We start from the raw sequence: 20162 nt of genomic DNA, 5'->3' as shown, positions 1-20162 counted from the left end.
TATTAAACTATTATGATGCATTATTATGGATTAAGTCTGTAGAACCACCGTTACCAGCTGCAACATTATACTGACACTTACACATGAATGTATCAATAATTATAACCCACTGATATATATATATATATATATATATATATATATATATATATATATATATATATATATATACGTATATATATATACATATTTACATATATATTTCTGAACTGTGCAATTCTGGATAGTGAGGACTTTTACCTTTGCTACTTAAAGTTTATTTTGATACCAATACTTGTGTATTTTTTCACCCATAGCAATATTTTTTACACATGCCTTTAACGTGTGACAGTTTGTACACTGTGTACGTACGATGACGTGCGTGCTCTCGCGTGGCTTTCTTTTGACCGGTCACGTGGTGCGGATGCCCTTCCAGTGCGACAGAAGAAAACATGGCTGCGCTCTTGAGATCAGCACGGCTACTGAAGTTTTCGCCTTCGGGCTTGCTTCAGATCACAGGGACGAAGAGGAACGGCCCGCCACTCGGTCGGCTGTACAGCGGAGGAGCTCTCGGCGGCGCAAGGCCCGGAGTTTGTGCCCGACAGATCGGCTCCGCATCGGGACACGCGTCCAGGTATCACGCACACGTCTGTTAGCCCGGTGTCGTTAGCTGTAATCCACGCGTGAGATGTCATTGACGCTCAATGACATCAATGACGTATCCACACTGGGCCTGCACGAGCTGCAGTATTAAATGTATAAATAAATAAATAAGTAAGCTAATAGTTAGCTGCCTGGTTAGCTGTTAGGTAAACATGGCTCCTGGTTTACACAAGGTGATGATCAGACGTTGTGTAACCAAGTCAAGCTCTCAGTCTCATAATTAAACCAATGACAGTAACTTGGTTCTTAATTCTAATGTAACTGTTGGTTGTTTGTTTCTATATTTTTTTTTATTAGATTTGTAGCTTTTATGAAACGACCCATCATTGGCACGTTTGTCATGCTGCAGCTTATTTAATGCAGATAAAATTTGGCATTTTATCATGAAGTACTTGAGACGCTCAGCTGATGTAAAAGCTGAGAGATGACAGTCAGGGGTTACTCTGCAGGGGGCTCGTTTCTCTGTCAAGGTCAGAACTACAAGCAGTCTCTAAACGTCCACGGATGTAGTCCTGTTGCTGCTTATTTAACACATGTATTGTCCCTGTCCCCCCCCCCCCCCCTCGTCTGCTGTCCCAATCTGGTCCTCCACAGTCGCGTGTGGCCGTACGCAGCGGGCTGTGTGCGTAACTATGCCGTGGCCTCGGGGCAGAAGGACGAGGCCAGCGGCGTGGTGCGCTCCAAGCAGGCGCAGCAGTTCGACTGGGCTCTGGCCAAGCTGGACAGCTCCGTGAGGAGAACCGGCCGCATCACCAAGACCCTGCTGCTCCGCATCTTCCACGATATCTGCAGGACAGGTAGAGGCAGCTTCAACGCTGGTGCAAGATGGAGGCGGTTCATTATTCCTCTTATGAGCATGAGCAACATGAAGCTATAATATCAACGCATAATGAACAGAGCGTGCTCCATGTTTCCTCTGGTTCTTTTCTTTTTCGACATCCCATCCTCACCTGTTGGTTCTTTGGCGTCTGTCTGCAGGTTATCCCAGTGGGAACCAGGCCCTGTTACTGCTGCGGAGCTGCGGGTCGCTGCTGCCCGAGGTTCCCCTGGAGGAGCGCACTGAGCTGGCTCACCGTGTGTGGGAGAAGCTGCAGGAGTTTGGTAAGAGGACGCTGCTGCTGAGCTACAGTGATTTAACCGTGATTGCAGATATTTAAACTGTTAGCTGAGTCTTTGACTCATAGTATTAGACTGGGATTGAACTGGGGAGAGTTACACTAAAGGCAGCTGTATAGAGTGCATCCTCATCACGTATTTAAGGACCGCCTGAAAGATGAAAATTGCACAATAATGCAGTTTTTTGTTTTTTTTACAGCTTCTTGCTGTAAAAAACAGTGTAGTTTTGGTGATTGTTTAAAGAAAACCAGCTTTTTAATCATGCTAGTGGGTGTTGGGGTTCAGAGGGTTAAATCCTAACGTTTGTTTCTCACTGTATTGTAGATGTTGATACTATGTATATTTGCACATTGTCCTCCCCAGGTGCGCAGTATGATGTTAGTCACTACAACGCCTTGCTGAAGGTTTACCTGCAGAATGAGTTCAAGTTCTCCCCCACCGACTTCCTGGCCAAGATGGAGACGGCTAACGTCCAGCCCAACAGAGTAAGCGCTGCAGTGCGGAGTGCAACACTGGGAGAAAACACCCCATTTCTGCTTGCTTGACCCCATCAACCACAATGAGGCCGATGGAAGAGAAGCAGACATCCCTAGAAAGAGTTTTAGTTGCTTTGCAGTGTTTTGTTTCAAGTACCTTTTTACCTATTCCTATCCAGCAGGTGATTTCAATCTCTGTTTGATTGCCTTTTTATTTTTGTGCACAGGTTACCTACCAGAGACTCATAGCAGCATACTGCCAGAATGGAGACATCGAGGGAGCGAGGTGAGCAAATGTGTTCTGCTCATGAACCAACCAAACAACAAGAGTTCATGCTCTGACATCTGCTGCTAGACAGAAGGTTGCAAAACAGCAGCGTTCTCAAAAGCTGAAATATCTATAATAAGGCTTTTTAAACCTGTTTTTTACCTGTTGTTTTTTGTTGTTTTTTCTTTCTCAGCACCATATTGGGTTTCATGAAAAGCAAAGATTTGCCCATCACAGAGGCTGTTTTCAACTCCCTGGTGACCGGCCATGCTCGTGCAGGGTGAGTGTCACTGCTTCCAGCACGCCGTGTTTAATGGCCCACAATAAGTGTCGGTGTTGGAATGATTCGATTCTAAACCGGCTGTCATCCGTCACCGTTGCAGGGACATCGAGAGCGCTAAGAACATCCTGTCTGTGATGCGGGGAGCAGGAATTGAGCCGGGTCCCGACACTTATATATCGCTGCTTAACGCCTACGCTGAGAAGGGAGACGTGGACAATTTGAAGAAGGTGTGTGTGTGTGTGTGTGTGTGTGTGTGTGTGTGTGTGTGTGTGTGTGTGTGTGTGTGTGTGTGTGTGTGTGTGTGTGTGTGTGTGTGTGTGTGTGTGTGTGTGTGTGTGTGTGCGTGTGCTTTTCCTTCTCTTCATCCCCCGTCTTCCCTAACTCACACTTTCCTCGTTCTCTCCATCCTCTCCGTCTCTCTCTCTCTGTGTCAGATTATGGAGACAGCAGAGAGTGCAGACTCCAGTCTGATGGACAGGGACATCATGCAGGTCATCTTCACTCTGGCCAAAGCCGGACACCAGCAGCACATCCCAGACATGGTGGAGCGCTTGAGGCACGAGAGGGGCTACGTTCCAGGTATACACACACACACACACACACACACACACACACACACACACACACACACACACACACACACACACACACACACACACACACACACACACACACACACACACACACACACACACACCTCCACATCAGTCTCGACAGTTTTCTGAAGCTGAGCAGAATGAGTATTTGTTTTTCTTCCTGTAGATGCCATGAACTTGTGCCTGAGGCTCATCACCCAGAGCCAGGAGGACACGGCTTTTCACATCCTTAAGACTTTCCCCACACTGCAGTCGGAAAGCTTCAACTCGGACGCCGCTAACCTGGGCAACTTCTTCCTCAGACACTGTGTCAACATGGACACGGTAAAAACCTATTGCACTGTATGTTGAATATTCATTTTGATGTTTAAATGTCATTTCTGACGTCTTTTTTTTTTTGTGTGTGTTCACTACAGTCACTGGAGAAGATCGGCAGCTTTTGCAAAGAGCTGCAGGAGTCAAACCTGCACACTGCGGCACTCAGCTTCACTCTGTCCTGCGCTCTGGAGGCCAAGAAGACTGGTACAGCACAGGCCTAATGAACCTCCATTAGGAGATGCCTCTACAGCCACTATTTCTATACACACACACTCATCTATGTGCATTTGGTGAATATATTATATTTATATCATGTTACTGCAGTGATGGAAAACGTTTTTGTTTTTTGTTTTTTTTGCAGGTATGTCTTTGGAGCTGATGAAGATGATGAAGGAGCAGGACTCACCCATAAGGCCGCACTACTTTTGGCCCCTCCTCACTCAGCATGTGAAAGACGGCAACACAGCTGGTACACACACACACACACACACACACACACACACACACACACACACACACACACACACACACACACACACACACCAAATTTCCCAAGAAAAGTCTCTTGGTTTAAGACAAAAAAAAAACCTCAAACATTTTTACTATTGAGGTTTTAAATTATTTAAGTCGTATCATATGTGCTTAATTCTATGCTGTGCTTAAGCTTCAGAGAGACCAGTACATTTTGAATGCTGAGTTGTTGTGAGGTTGTAGTTTGATCCTAAAACTACTCCAACTTCATGTGAACAATCTAATCTCATGTGTGTGTGAGAACTCAATGGGTGCCATTGTGCCCACCAGCTGTTTGTGCATCCTATCTGAAAAGGGTTTTGTTTTTTGGTGAGCATGATATTTGCAGTTTCTGAGCACGCGTGTTCTTTTTGTGGTGTACAGGGGATTATGACTTCCTCAGTCCTCTGTACCAGAAAGAGCTTTTAAAGGAGTGATTCCCTCAAATATTAATGCCCTACAGAGTGGTCCAACTGGGACAGATTTCACTGTGCTGGGGCAGTCAAGGGCAAACAGGTCTGATCCCCGCATGAGAGAGTTAGAGCAGGAAGAGATGAAACACACACACACACACACACACACACACACACACACACACACACACACACACACACACACACACACACACACACACACAGGTCTCTCCGGAGAGCTCTAGGAATAGATCGCAAAGTTTAGAACTCCCCATGTCAGCCACTTTGGACAGACGAGCCCAAAAGACACCCTGACTTTCAAAGAGTGCGCTCAGACATGAATGTCATTGTTTTTTATTCCACTTCCTGATCTACATATCCTGCCCTGTTGTAGCCTCCTGGGTGCACGGACACAGGATATTTTTTTCGACTAATCAAAGTGAGTGAGGGCTAAATTGTAACGATTACAATTAAGTTAATATTATATTATTTACTCAGATGCCAGGGTCTCGATAACAAAAGTAATTTGCCATTAAGTCTCCGTCATCCTAGGAAATAGGAACTTTCTGACTGTAGAATTAGGGCATTTCTTGCACAAACGGACTGCAAGTTACAGTACAACCAATCTCTGTTGATCCTGATCAAGGGTCTTATGAGAGGCATGTCTTAGTTCAAGTCATAGCTGACTCTGTATCAACCGTGCAGAAGCTGCTGAAAGAAGAAAGTGGTGGTTGATCTGTCAACCGTTGCCCCGAGCTGGGGGGGGGGGGCACCTGAGGTTCCTTGTTGGGGACACTGGGGGGCTGAGAAGCCTGAAGCACATGAAAACACACATACATGGATGCACATACTGGCCTGAGGCTGAGAGGTCAGAGGTCATTCTGCTCCGGTGGCTGTCCTTAAATCCTTTATCAAACCAAACTTGTTTCTCGGCTCAATTCTTCACCCAAATCTTCCTCCGTCCCTCGTTTCCTTTGCCCATTTATTTTTATTTTTTTCCAACAAAAACAAGATTTTCAGATACTATAAATGATCTTCTCATTTTTTTTAAATTTAAAGATCAGTAGCAGGAGTAATACATCACACTAGCTGAAGGGACATAACAAGATAATTGATTTAGTTTCTGTAAAAATGGCTCATATTACAAGAAGAAAAAATGGCGAGTGTGTATGTTTTTAATTTCGCAAGAGCAAATTATATTCTGGAAAGGATCGAGAGATCATTTTGTTTTCCCCTCGTACGATGGTGATCAGTGGAGACCACAGTTTGTGTACATGTTGGGCAGATTATCGCTCATCCGTAGGTTTCATTGAGCGGGTGGAAGGACGTGAGGCGGTACTTTTCCACGGAGCCTTCAGTGTCGGACACTAAAGCTGGTATTGATGACTTAAAGTTTAGCCTCGTCTATCTGCCAGCGTGTACAGTTTAGTGGAATATTCCTGTTTCCAACATCCGTCTCTGCTGAAGGAAATGGTGATTTTTTTTTCCATCCTTTCTTTTTTGTGCAGGAAATCGTCTCAGTGGCAGATAGTCGGCGTTAGAAGACTTGTCAGAATTCGCAGCTCCTTTTTATGAATGTACGCTGTCAAATGCGTTCAGCAGGGGCTTTGGTTTTAAGTGCTTTATTTATGCTGAGCTCTGGCTCTCTCTTTGGGGTTTTTTAAAACGATTAATAAATGATGTACTTTTCCCCTGTCAGCTAATTGACAGCATTTGAGCTGGCAGGGAGGAGAAACTGGTTAGACCAGTGTGGCCGTCGGTGCGGATTGACTTCTGTGTGCGGCCCAGACACATTCTCTGTTTGAATGGTGAGATGCCTCAGCGCCTTGCTTGGCAGCATGAACAAGAGGAGTAGACATGAGTTTAAACATGCACACACACACACACACACACACACACACACACACACACACACACACACACACACACACACACACACACACACACACACACACACACACGTAGACACATACTCTTACTTGAACTCCCCAACCGCACAGTCTCAAAGCCACTCAAACACATCAGACTGCATCCATTTAGTTATCACAGACAGGAAAGTGGGGAAACTTCTCTTTTTCTAACACAGTGGCTTGTTTCCAATGGTGTTAGCCTTAACCCTCATGAAAGATGCAGCCTCTTCCCCCCCCTCTCTTTCCTTCCTGCTCTCTCACACAGTCCTTGGCTGCACTAGGTGTGTGTGTGTGTGTGTGTGTGTGTGTGTGTGTGTGTGTGTGTGTGTGTGTGTGTGTGTGTGTGTGTGTGTGTGTGTGTGTGTGTGTGTGTGTGTGTGTGTGTGTGTCCACATTTGTGAGGAAGGGAGGGAGGGGTGGGGGGGGGGGGGTGGGCAGTGCAGGTGATGTGACTGATGAGGAGTGACTTGATTTCATGTAAATGCAAGCGCTCTGAGGGAATTCACTTTGGATTACGCGCCCCACTGTGCACGGCCCATGAAATATTAAGCGCCGTGTCACTTTTTGTCCACAGGTGTCACTAGCGGGCAGAGAGGCCAGATCCGTAGAATTGGTGGTGAGCAACGGGGGGGGGGGGGGGGGGGGAGGGATGGGGAGAAACAGGGGGAGGGGGAGAAAAAAAAAATCTCCTTTGCATTTTGATGAGGTGTGGATTTGGCGGGTTTAGCAGAAGCATATGCTGGGCCATACTTCCCACCTGCCGCCAGCTAGTCACCGCTTGTCAGTCCTAGCGACGCAGCGCGCTCTTATCACTTCTGACATGGGGAACCAGGAAAGAGCGGGAGGGAGGGAGGGAGGGAGAGGGGAAAGTGCAGAGGAAGGGAGTGTTTCTGGTCTTGTGTGTTTTTGGGGGATGAGAGATGCAAAGGCTGCCTCCTCACCCTCACCTGACTCCGTTTGTGTGACCTCGTTTTCAACCCTTTGCCTCCTTTCTTTAATGCAGCTCTGTCGAGTAGAGTGGGTTGCATTTAAAGAAGCACTGCGACGGCAACCTGTAACGCAGTCCTCCATGAACTCTGTTTTAGCCTCAGCTGAGTTAATTGGTGGGATGAGAGCCAAGCATTACCTTGAAGAAAAGATGCCGCAGGGTTTTTTACCTCGGAAATGGAAATCGTCTTCGTACTCCGTTCTGTTTTCAAACAACAACCCGTCAATGCCTCGCAGCGAACAAAGTCCACCTTTAGAGAGTCATGGGCGAGACAGATGGTGTTGGAGGAGAGAGAAAAGGAGAAGTGACAGGTACTCATGTCCAAGGACGGGAGGAGATGACAGCGACCGGTTCGCTCCACTCCTCTTTTCCTCTCGTTTCTCCGTCCTCACTACTCGTCTGTGACAGTTAACCTGAAGACATGAATCTGATGATGATATCTTGTGACCGCTGCCATGCTTAACTCACTACTTTTGATACTTCTTGCCCAGATGGTATGTCAGGCTTTATGCTGACCAACCCGGGATGGGCTCCACTCTGTGCCAAATCTGTATTTAAATTGTACAGACAGGGGAGAAGAGGAAAAAGTGTTACTCGCATATGAGGACTGTGGAGCGAAAAGTAAAAGACCTAAAGGAAGAACAGTATAGATGACACTTCATTTATTCTCAAATCTTATTTTGCTGTAGTTTGTCACCTTATTTTGAGTCGCAACCACCAAGTTCATATTGTTAAAATATGGACTACCTTCACACAGCAGTCATAGAAAGAAGCTGAGGTGGTTTGGAGGAAGCAGATTGAAGCAATTTGTCTCAAAAATCTCCTCACTGTCATAACTAAAGGCGATTAAGACCACAAATGCATCACTGCAATCCATGCAGCTACAGTACCTCCTCGTTCTCTTACTACACTTCTCTTGTCGTCACTGTGACTTTGTCAGGAATCCAGGAATTAACCGTTGCTTTTACGTTTCGGTTTTCGGGCTTTAGGTGGATTTTGTTCCCTTCGGACAGAGCCAGGCTAGCCGTTTCCAGTCTTTGTGCTAAGCTAAGATAATCGTCTGCAAGCGGTAGCTTTTTATATTTACCACGGTCATCCAGTAGTTTTTCATAAAAGCTGTCCTAGAACGTGAATAGCACCACTCGCAGGCCAATCTGACGTCACCTCTCAGTAGCCTGACTTATTACTGCTTTGCCATACGACTGTAAATAATAAGTGAAAACTGAGCTTGTTGTCCAAAAAGGATTAAAAGCTCTTGGTCACAGAATTGACTTGACAGAAAAAAAAAAAACATACACACAAACATGCTTGTTAGAAAAGTGCTGATATTCATGAAAGCTCAACGTGAGGAAGCCGGAAAAGCGTGAGTGAGAAAAGACCTCGTATGCGTTTATAGTTTCCAGTTCTCCATTCACTTGTTTTCTGTCTGTCTGGCTCACCGTGAAATTGATTATGGATTATTCAGGAGGAACGCAGGAGTTCCCACTCTTCTTTCATAAAAAAACAAGCCTGGATGAAAGCGATTAGGGGGTAAGAATGGACGGATGGAGAGCGAAACGGATGGATCCTCCATTGAGAAGAAAGAGGAATATCGCCTGTTTACTTTTTTTTTCTTTTTTTTTTTTTTCTTGAAAGCGGGGTAGATGGATAGTGAGAGGGGTAGATGAATGAGTGATCTGGATGGATGGATGGATGGATGGAGTGGTTCAGGTAGCCCTACCTGGGATAATGCAGCTCCAGCCAGGTTTTAATGGCGTATAAAAGCCCGGGCCTCATCTTTTATTTAGCTAAAGAGAGAGACTGCCAGGTGAGCATATACGTCCCAAGAGGATGCAGAAAAACAGAGCCCTATATATCTATATATGTGTGTGTGTGTGTGTGTGTGTGTGTGTGTGTGTGTGTGTGTTTACGTATGTGTGTGTGTGTGTTTTAGAACCTGAGTGAGAGTAAATACACACAGCATCCTGAGGTGTGCACTTTAAGGTAGTTTGCTGAAGTCCACATGGGGACAAGGTGTATTGGTACACTGGATGTGGTCATTTATAGCATATAGATGCACCTCAAAGCACATAGCAACACACACACACACACACACGGGGGGGGGGGGGGGGGGGGGGCTTATGCCCTCATTTAGATGCATGTCCTTCATGGGCACGCTCCCAGTCATATGCAAAGCGCTGCGGTGCCTCCTCCACATGTGCAAAACACTCGCAAACACACAGACACTTGCGGGCATTTGGAGAGCGCATGTGTGGCTGTTCCATATGCATGTGGCTGTTTTGGCCTCCCTCCCCGGGGCAGGACCTCGGGGCTCCGCTGGAGAGCAGGGTGATGGTGCAAGAGTCCACTTCAGGCCGAGTGCGTGTTTATGCACACGTATCCGTCAGTCCGAGGTGGAGAGGGAAGCAGCCATTAGCATTTTGGTGTGTGTGTGTGTGTGTGTGTGTGTGTGTGTGTGTGTGTGTGTGTGTGTGTGTGTGTGTGTGTGTGTGTGTGTGTGTGTGTGTGTGTGTGTGTGTGTGTGTGTGTGTGTGTGTGTGTGTGTGTGTGTGTGTGTGTGCGCGCGCGCGTGTGCGCGTGCGCCTGGCGATTTAACTGAAGGGGTGAGAGAAAGTATGTGCCAGCTCATTTCTTAGACCACTACTCCAGGCCTGTGCGTGAGAGGGAGTGGAGGAAAGTGTTTGTGTGTGTCTGTTAAAGTGCAGCGTGCGATTTGAGTTAAAACAGTCAAACCAAAAGGTTTACTGAAAATGATCTCATACATGACTATTGATCCAAATATTGCTTATCACAAACTTATTCAACTTGCATTATCATGGACATAAAGATGATATGGAATAAAGCTGAAATGATTAGTCTGATGATCGAGTATCAAAGTAATTTAGTACAAATACCAAACCACACTTCTTACAGCTTCTAAAATTGCTGCTTTTCTCTGTGTTATGTCAAATACATTTTTGTTTTTGATATTAACTTTGATTTGGGACTATTTTCTGATATTTTCTAAACAAAAAATGTAAAAAAAATATCTGTTAATTGCAGTCCGATCTCATACTCTTTTTTTGTTTTTTGTTTTTTTTGTTGTTTTGTCTGTTGAACCCAATTTCATTAGAATCTCTCTCTGTGATCAAACTTGTGTCTTTAAGGACAAAAAGTTGATATTAATTACTGTGTGTGTGTGTGTGTGTGTGTGTGTGTGTGTGTGTGTGTGTGTGTGTGTGTGTGTGTGTGTGTGTGTGTGTGTGTGTGTGTGTGTGTGTCGTAGGTGTAGTTGAGGTGGTGAAGGGCATGCAGGAGCTCGAGCTGTGTCCCGATGTGGAGACTTTATCAAACTACATCCTCCCCGTCTTCCCCAGCATGGAAGCAGCTCGACAGGCCCTCAAGGTGATCCATAAATCTGTGTGTGTGTGTGTGTGTGTGTGTGTGTGTGTGTGTGTGTTCACATGTGGTCAATGTGCATTTAGAAAGTTTTTGCTGACATAAAGGTGATTTTTATCTGTTCAGGATGCAGGCATCTCTTTGGAGTCGGAGGGCTTCGTGTCTTCGGAGGTTCGCTCGGTGGCTGTTAGCAACCTGGCCGAACTCTACACCATACGTAAGCCTACACACACACACACACACACACACACACACACACACACACACACACACACACACACACACACACACACACACACACACACACACACACACACACACACACACACACTGACACATTCCAAAGAAGCTCTACTGCATCTTGAGCACCCATCATCATAAAAATCGTTGCTTTGCCTGCGGGCTAATTGGACCAGCGTTACACACACACACACACACACACACACACACACACACACACACACACACACACACACACACACACACACACACACACACACTCACTTGCTCCCTCTCTCTCTCTCTCTCTCTCTCTCTCTCTCTCTCTCTCTCACATTTGCCCACTTACTCCTCTGTGCTCATCAGGCCTTTTAAGAGATTAGTCTGTGTGAATATGTAAAGAGCGAGAACGAGAGGCGCCTGGACTGGCAGAGGGACGGGTTAGAGAAGGCTGTTAAATAATGGATGACTCTTGTTTTTCTGTCTTTCATCTCGTTTTAGTCTCAAACATCCACATCGTTTTCACAGACAACCCTCTGTGTCCCGAATGGATTCCCCCCCTCACATTAGGACAGTTTTCATATATTTCTATGCAATATTGACTTTAACACAGCACACCCTCAAAAAGTATGTTTATCAAGCAAAAAAAATGCCCTTTAGCTTCTTAAATTATAAGAATTTAAGTTAATATAAGTTTCCTTTCTGGTTGATATCACAGTAAATTGAACAATTTTGACTTTTGGTCACATAAATTAAACTGTTGGATCTGGAATCTGGTCGAGGCCATTTTCCACAATTTTCCGACATTTTGTAGATTGAAAGTTTGATTTAATAATCAGATTCCCACCACTGCCCCTTTTTTAACCAGTCCAAGAGTTAATTAGTAGAATAATCAATAATGATCAGTCCACATGAAGACTCTTTTCTTTCCCTTTCATCGCTCATCTGTCCGTCTCCTCTCTGTTTCCAGTGTCTGATCCCTCCTGCCCCTCGATGGACCTCAGTGTTTTCCGCGGCAGCCTCATCCTGGGCTTCAGAAAGTGAGTCGATTAGCCCGTCGTCTATTTACGTCTTAATGTGTTCTCCATCATTTGATATTCCATATTTCTCCATATTTTGCCTCATAACTCCTGACTGGCATTTCAGGGAGGCCTGTAGCACTGTGGAGGTCACTGCAGCATACGCTATGACGATGACATGTGCAGCCTATCACACCATCTACAGAGTCTGTGTGTGTGTGTGTGTGTGTGTGTGTGTGTGTGTGTGTGTGTGTGTGTGTGTGTGTGTGTGTGTGTGTGTGTGTGTGTGTGTGTGTGTGTGTGTGTGTGTGTGTGTGTGTGGGCAGCTGCAGGGAAAAACACTCCATCACGCACAGACACACACACAGACACACACACGGCTGCCTCATACATATGGAGGCAGTCATCGCTCAGCTCTCGCCCCAAAGCACCGTGGGAGATATGTAAATTAGCAGATGCCCACCACTGGCCCTGATACCCGGACCCCGTACTGATCTCACCCTCTCTGTCTCTCACACACAGACACACACACACACACACATGCACACAGAGTTAGCCTTAGGACCAGGGCCTGACCCGTGGGCTTTTGTTGAAGGGGTGTTTATGAATATTTACAGTTTAGCACTACACGGCCACACGAAAACACTCGGGCCCCTGAGCGATGCTGGAGGTGAGTCAAAGAGAAAAACGCTGAGTTGTCAGCAGGGACCAAAGTTATTTCTCCCACTAAAAAGCCCAAATCCTCTCTTGAGTTTAGTTTTGAACTTTCCTTTCAGCCAATACATCGCTTATTGTAACTGATGTGTAGATTTGTCGAATATTTTATTTATTTTTTTCAAGGAAAGCAGGGGTAGTAACAGGAAATGCATGATTGCAGATTGAGTTTAACTTATTTCAAAACCCCCAAAAAATATTTTTTTAAATGTATTTATTTAAAGTCGATGTATTCACAAATTGTTTGTTCGTCTGTTTCATTGCGTCTGAATCCGCTCCCTCTCCTCTAGTTTCTTTGCTCTCATTGCATTAACACACACATACACACACCTACACACTCCTGTTAGGTTGCCTGACAGGGTCATAATTGGGCTTGTCACTTGGGGGGGGGGGGGGGGGTGTTGTGTGTGTGTGTGTGTGTGTGTGTGTGTGTGTGTGTGTCATTGCAATGCGGGACCTGCCCCTGTCAAAGACAAGGTCAGGGGATAATTTAATCATTAAAGACCTCTTCTTCTCTCTCCTCCTCTCCACCAACTAGCTGACAATGCCAAAAATGTAACACGTTGTCATCATTGTGTGTGTGTGTGTGTGTGTGTGTGTGTGTGTGTGTGTGTGTGTGTGTGTGTGTGTGTGTGTGTGTGTGTGTGTGTGTCTTTTGAAGCTTCCCAGGCTTTTGTACTGCCGTCTCTCCTCTCTTGTACTGATGGCTTGAGAGAGTCAAACTGAAGAATCTGTCGTACTACACTATCAATTCAGCAGCTACGGCAACATGACACTGTCAGTATTATTATTATGGTTACTTGAATCAAAAACCATTTGCTGTCAGATAATTAAGTCAACTAAACTTATTCATTTCAACTTTAGAGTGATGGTTTATCAGGGAGAAATGGCAAGAACAGAGAGTTTGGCTTGAAAGAACGGTGGAGAAAGACATGGAAGAGGAGAAGAAAAAAAAAATCCAAGTTGGACGTTTTTTTTTGGTGGATGTGCTTCTTCTAAAGAGATGTATTTTCAGAAATATAGTTGTCCTTTTATGCTTTGTGACCTAAAAGCAAAACGTACCCTCACTTATGAGCAAATGTGCACATTTACCCTGACGTGTTGGAGTCTCGTTAACCCGCAGAGGGTGCGTGTCGACCGGGTGCTCATGTGTTGTCCTCTACTGCCCCCTGCAGGTCGTCTGATGTGGAGAGCATGGTGAAGGTAAGACGTTGTTTGAGTGTCTGGAGAGTCATATATTGAACCAGTGGGATTTAAAAAAAAAAAAAAAAAAAATAGCAGTAGCTGAAAATGATCCAGGAAAAGAGCCTACATGTAAAAAAAAAATAATAAAAAAATACAATAAAAAGAGCACAATGAAGAAAACAATCATTAAAGTTTAAGAAAAACTCTTTTAAGTGTTTAGGTGTATACAGTATGATGGCTTATTCCTCACAACAGAACTGCTACATACAAGTTATATTTAGGAAGAATATACAATATGACAAATATGACCATCTGCTGCCTTTTATCCAAATCTCCGTGTGGCACACTGAGCCATGTATAAATAAAGAAGTGATTAGGATGGTTATTCTAGTTGATTTAATGATACTTTATTCACCTTCAAGGTTCAGTTTTAGGCAAGATGGTTGCAAACTTAAAAACACAATTAATTCATATGCATCCTATGAATTTCAATTACTACAAAATGTAGTGGTTTAAGGCTTAATATATATATATAAAAAAAAGAAATGTTTAGGATTAGATTGTCTATCGCACAATTTAACCCTCAACCCGTTCTGTGGTGGTGGCGGCGGTGTTCACCTCATACTCTACTTTTCTTATTTTTTTTTCTCCTGTGTTTAAAGTAAAACTGTCAAAGTAAAGTGTCACTGTGTGTGTTTGTATTTATTTATCTTTATTTTATGTTCCCAGATTACTGAGCTCTTGTACAAAGATGAGCGTTTCTCCAAAGGAAGCGCCAAGGCTTCAGGTAAGGAAACATTTCTATCAGTATGTCATTCCAACTATAATTCAGACGACAGAAAGATGGTGTGTGTGTGTGTGTGTGTGTGTGTGTGTGTGTGTGTGTGTGTGTGTGTGTGTGTGTGTGTGTGTGTGTGTGTGTGTGTGTGTGTGTGTGTGTGTGTGTGTGTGTGTGTGTGAGAAAGACCAGCTCTCTCCGTCTGAGGAAATAGAGCCTGTCTGCTACTGACAGAGCGCTGAGTGGTTAAAAGTGTTTGTGTGTGTGTGTGTGTGTCACTGCTGAGCAGCGGCCCTACTCTGGCAGTGTGTGTGTGTGTGTGTGTGTGTGTGTGGCGTTAATGTCGCTCCGTGTCAGTGTGCGTGTCACAGAGAGTCCCCAGCAATGGAACTGGTGTTTGTGCTGGTGGGAGCGATGGAGACTGTTATCCATGTCACATCCCATTAGATGACATCTGCGTACGTGTGTGTGTGTGTGTGAGTGAGAGAGAGAGAGAGTTGAAGTAGGGGGAAGCTGTCACTGCCAACCATTGCACATTCACTCACACTCCGGCCCAAAAGCAGCCTCTGTCAGCAGAAAGGAAACACAAACACACACTCTGCAGAGGTTACAGAAAAATGGTATAAATGGATGCAGTGACTGACACGGTGGCAAATTTAATTTATTCCCAAGACAACTGCTCACTGTGTGTGTGTGTGTGTGTATGTGTGTGTCTTTCCGTTTCCGTCCCCTCCAGAAGCGGCAGCTTTCTTCCTGTACAATTTGATCGACAGCATGTCAGAGGAGGAGGTGCAAACACAGGAAGACAAACTGCGAAAATACTTCAATCAACTACAGGCTCAGGTACACACACACACACACACACACACACACACACACACACACACACACACACACACACACACACAGATATGTACACACACACACAGATATGTACACACACACAGATATGTTACTGAAAACAAACTGTCCCACTTTAAAGGAGCTTTACTCACTGTGATCTGAGATGATTTGCAGTGTGTAATCAGACTCTGATTATTCACCACACACACACACACACACACACACACACACACACACACACACACACACACACACACACACACACACACAACCTCCTCCCCGCGCTCCGTTTCTGTTTTGGACAACCAGACATGTTGTGGCAGATTATATCATGTTTTACACTTTTGGCTAAAGGTTATGTCTTAACTGGCTGTTTGGAGTTTCCTGGTCCAATGTTGATTCACTGAAAGGTCAAGTTGTAAAAAAAAAAACAAAAAAAAAAAACAGCAATCCAGTGAACATTTCAGATGGCAGAGCTAATCCTGACCTGCACATGCAGAAATCATCCTCACATAAAATCTCACCATCTCACTCAGGACCATGTGGAGTTTATAGACACTAAAAAAAAACCTCCGTGATCAACAGTCACTCTGCTTTTATTCAGGAAGGATTGATCATTTGTTGTAGTGAGTCCTTCATCAGCAGTTATCATCATTGAAGTACAGTGTGTATTTACCAGAAAGCAGAACTACACCATAATCATTTATCAGATTACATGCTGGAAAACCAGGAGTCACAACTTAGTAAAGTAAACCTTAACATTTTAATGTTTTTGTATTTTTTTTAAAAGCATTAAAGTTGGTCTAAATTGCATCTAAACCGTATACAAACACAAAAAATGTTTTAATGGGTTCAGCTCCTATTGAATCTTTTTGTGGGCTGATGAATGGTTCGATGATGTTGGATTTTCTCCCTCCTGTTCCTCTTCAGAACGTAACCGTTTCAGGAAACATCTACAGAGGCATCAAGAACCTGCTGGAGTCCTACCACGTCCCAGAGCTCATCAAGGTACAGAGCCTGATCTGAGACGTAGCTCACAATGTCCAACTGTAGTATTACTGTCATCATAGAGAGTATTGAGAGTCACTTGAGAAAAGCATCAGTAGAGTTGACAGACTCAACAGCCAAAGGCACAATATGATGATGATGATGTATTGTGTACAGTTGCCCTGATGTAGAAGTCAAATATTGATTGTGTGTTTTTCAGGATGTGGTTGCTTTGGTGGACCCCAAAGACCGAGTGTCCAGTAGCTCTGTGTCCGCTTTTCCCCGCGTCACTGTAAGTAGGACAGTGTGGAAAAAAATGCTATGAAATGCAGCATAATTCATTTTTAATGTGTATGTTTATCTTTTTGGGTAATTTGTATGGCTTGAACTTTGCTTCACATTTGAATTTAATTTGCAAAAGGGGAAAAAAAAAAGAGGAATAAATAGAACACAGTTTGCCTCGTCATTTCCTTTTTAAAAGTGTGTCATCTTGTTTAATCTTATATATTTAATGTGGGCAGTATAAACCTAAAACGGATCTCTGTTGTGTCTGTCAGTGCAAACCCATGTACACATGAGGTCCTGTATGTTTTGGTCATGCACATGCGTTTAACACCTCTCTGTCTCCATCAGGGAATTGAGGGCAAGGTGTTGGCACTCGAGAAGAAACTGTCCGAACTGAAAGCGGAGAGCAAACCTTTAGACGCTGTTCTCAAACAGGCCATCCAGACGCTCTGTGCTGAGGAGGTAGGATCTGTTTGGATGCCTCGGTTTTCACAAAACCTCTTCTGTTTCTTGAAATGAGTTGCTTCCGTCCGTTTGTTTTTTTTTTTTTCTTTTGTCTGAGAGTTTTGTTGTCCGATCAGAACCTGCAGCGCGCCCTTGAGCTGAAGCAGGAGCACGAGGAGGAGATGACGGCCGGCGGCTACGCCACCCTCATCAACCTGTGCTGCCGCCACGACAATATGGAGGAGGCGCTCAACCTGAAGAGGGAAATGTGAGAGAAGCAGGAAGCACACACACACACACACACACACACACACACACACACACACACACACACACACACACACACACACACACACACACAATGTAGCGCTGTGACCACTAGTAGCCCATTAAAGTTTAACTTGAGTGGTATTAGGGGAGACATTAATGCAGAGTCTAGCCGCTCTGTTGACTTGCTAAAACAGAGGAAACTCTTCCCTTCCTCCCTTGTTTCACTCCACACCTCATCAGACTGAAGTCTGAACAGGAGAGTGTACAACCGATGAGTTGCATTACTTCAAGTGGAATACGTTAATCTCGTCTCTCCTCCTCTTTGTCTCTTTCTTTAGGAGCCGTAAGGACTCGTCGCTCGTGCTGGACCCCAGCAAATACATCGCACTGGTCAAGACCCTCTCGAAGAATGGCAAAGTGGAGGGTAAGTTCCCCAAGGGCTGCAACTAAATGTAGCTGTTGATCAGTCTGTCTTTTTTTTATTTAATCATACAGCCTCTAACCCTCAAACCACACCAAAAGTTCTCAGAGCCAAGTGAACTTCTTCAAACATTTGTTTCTTGAAGGATTCAAAACAATCGATCGATTACCTAAAAAGTTCGTAACTTCGTGTAGATTGACTTATTGGTTAATTGGCTAATCCCACCAGCACTGTCCTCACTACGTTTCCTCTGACAGTAATCTGGATCAAAAGAGATCATGCCTGAACCCCAAAAGGCCCACAGATGTGTGGTTGAGCTGTGTGTGTGTGTGTGTGTGTGTGTGTGTGTGTGTGTGTGTGTGTGTTTGTCACCAACTCTGTCACAAGCCGTCTTTCTCCCTCCCTCAAACCACATTAGCCGGCCATTTTCAGAATGCTACGGTGGGTTTCCTTCAGCCCATCGAAGACCCAATTACCATCAGTTTTGCCGCTCTGCTTTTTGCACACAATGACAGGCAAAACGTTTGCCTTGTCTGTCCTCGTCTCTCCTCCCCGCCCCTCTCTCCGTCTTCGTTTCTGTCTCTCTATCTGACCCTCTCTCCCCCGCCGTCTCGAAGCGTGTCATTCTCTCCACCCCCCCCCCCCACACACACACACACACACACACATCCGCATCAGTGAGAAATGAGAGAGGGGGAAAATTACAGGACTGTGTATTTTTCCAGAATTATTGAAATCCGCCTTGATGCTAATGGCAGATCATGTCCGTCGAAGTGCTTGAGCATTTCTCACACACACACACACACACACACACACACACACACACACACACACACACACAGCGACACGCACATTTGCATGTGAATTCAAGCAAAAGGCATTTGGTGGGCACAACGGTTGGTGTGTCCGCATGTGTGTGTGTGTGTGTTCGTCGGGGTGTGTGTATACGCAGCGCTAACGCATTTGCCATTAGCCAGAGTGTGCATATGGAGGGGACGCTTGTCAGCCACATTAGCACACATGGCTAACCTTGATGTTAGCCTGTCCCCGCCCAGACGCTGGTCCGCCCGGCTCCTAGCACACACCAGGCCCAGCTGAAGATCATGTCTCCTGGCATCTTGCTTTATTTCTCACCCTCTAAGCTCTAATGGCTTTGTTGTTTTTGTCCTTGGTGCAAAGCCTCCCGTCCCACCTCGCCAGGCAACTTTTTGTTTTTACCTCACTTCATTCTTTTTGACTTTTATCCTGATGCCGCCTTCTTTTCACCAATCTCTTCAACCTCTGCTGCTCACTCCTCGCATCTCCATCACGGTCCTTTTTTAATCTTCACATCTGTCCGTGCGTCCATCCGTCTAACCTTCCGTCTCTTTGTTTGAGTGTTGTTGTTTTTCTTACGAGTGCAGAACCAATAGCAACGCTGTTGTCCAATAATTCAAATGATGAAGTGACATTTTGGACAGCATGGCTGTCAACTGCAACATGACTTGTTGGTGGAGGCACAGATCAGCGAGGCGGTACTTCTAGTTTGAACTGGCTTTGGCCTCTTTTGTGTATTCCAAACCGGAATGAGTGCTTCCTGTTGATCCTGCCATACGTATCAACATGGGCCTGAACACCCCCTTTAACACCTGCTACCTTCGCTTCTCTCCCTCCATTTTTTTTTTTTTTTTTTTTAACTACACCTCTCCTCTATCAATAAGCGTCTCTTTGACCTGCCCTTGCCCCTCTGCCTCCATCTGTCCATCCTCCCACTTTGGTAAACACAACTTGTACTGGCTTTAGGTGGTCCTGGACTCGTTTTCAGTGGTGTGTGTGTCACCCGCAGTCAAGTCATGCAACATTAGATGAACCACTGGGCTGTGTGATGTTTGTTTACCTGGCCTGTCTGCCTCCCCGTCTCTTGATGTGTGTGTGTGTGTGTGTGTGTGTGTGTGTGTGTGTGTGTGTGTGTGTGTGTGTGTGTGTGTGTGTGTGTGTGTGTGTGTGTGTGTGTGTGTGTGTGTGTGTGTGTGGTTTGGCTCGCTTTGCTGGCCAGGATGCTCGGCTGAGCTGATGGATATGCATACTGGCTAAATGGACGGATAAAGGGAGAGATGGGG

The 20162-nt window shown here is 45.1% G+C and overlaps 1 protein-coding gene across 1 annotated transcript in view; it reads left to right on the top strand.

The window, feature by feature from the left end:
* Positions 1–414: 414 nt before the first annotated feature.
* The window catches only part of LOC137871552 (leucine-rich PPR motif-containing protein, mitochondrial-like), a gene marked incomplete at its 3' end in the record, with an annotated part of 28613 nt that continues 8865 nt past the window's right edge, over positions 415–20162 (top strand). Inside the window, exons 1-22 of the mRNA XM_068709408.1 lie at positions 415–613; positions 1237–1439; positions 1621–1743; positions 2122–2243; positions 2462–2520; positions 2696–2782; positions 2886–3012; positions 3220–3364; positions 3548–3705; positions 3798–3903; positions 4061–4168; positions 10786–10904; positions 11025–11115; positions 12088–12157; positions 14026–14053; positions 14765–14822; positions 15550–15656; positions 16587–16664; positions 16864–16935; positions 17277–17390; positions 17510–17640; positions 17981–18066. Of these exons, the coding sequence (XP_068565509.1) occupies positions 432–613; positions 1237–1439; positions 1621–1743; positions 2122–2243; positions 2462–2520; positions 2696–2782; positions 2886–3012; positions 3220–3364; positions 3548–3705; positions 3798–3903; positions 4061–4168; positions 10786–10904; positions 11025–11115; positions 12088–12157; positions 14026–14053; positions 14765–14822; positions 15550–15656; positions 16587–16664; positions 16864–16935; positions 17277–17390; positions 17510–17640; positions 17981–18066 (2374 nt within the window). The remainder of the gene's footprint in view (positions 614–1236; positions 1440–1620; positions 1744–2121; positions 2244–2461; positions 2521–2695; positions 2783–2885; positions 3013–3219; positions 3365–3547; positions 3706–3797; positions 3904–4060; positions 4169–10785; positions 10905–11024; positions 11116–12087; positions 12158–14025; positions 14054–14764; positions 14823–15549; positions 15657–16586; positions 16665–16863; positions 16936–17276; positions 17391–17509; positions 17641–17980; positions 18067–20162) is intronic.

The sequence above is a fragment of the Cebidichthys violaceus genome, unplaced genomic scaffold (genome assembly GCF_023349555.1).
Source record: "Cebidichthys violaceus isolate CVI_PGR_0920_01 unplaced genomic scaffold, fCebVio1.0.p SCAF_147, whole genome shotgun sequence".
In the NCBI taxonomy this organism is placed as follows: domain Eukaryota; kingdom Metazoa; phylum Chordata; class Actinopteri; order Perciformes; family Stichaeidae; genus Cebidichthys; species Cebidichthys violaceus.
The sequence above is the reverse complement of the archived record's forward strand: the minus strand, read 5'-3'. Positions and strand labels throughout refer to the sequence as shown.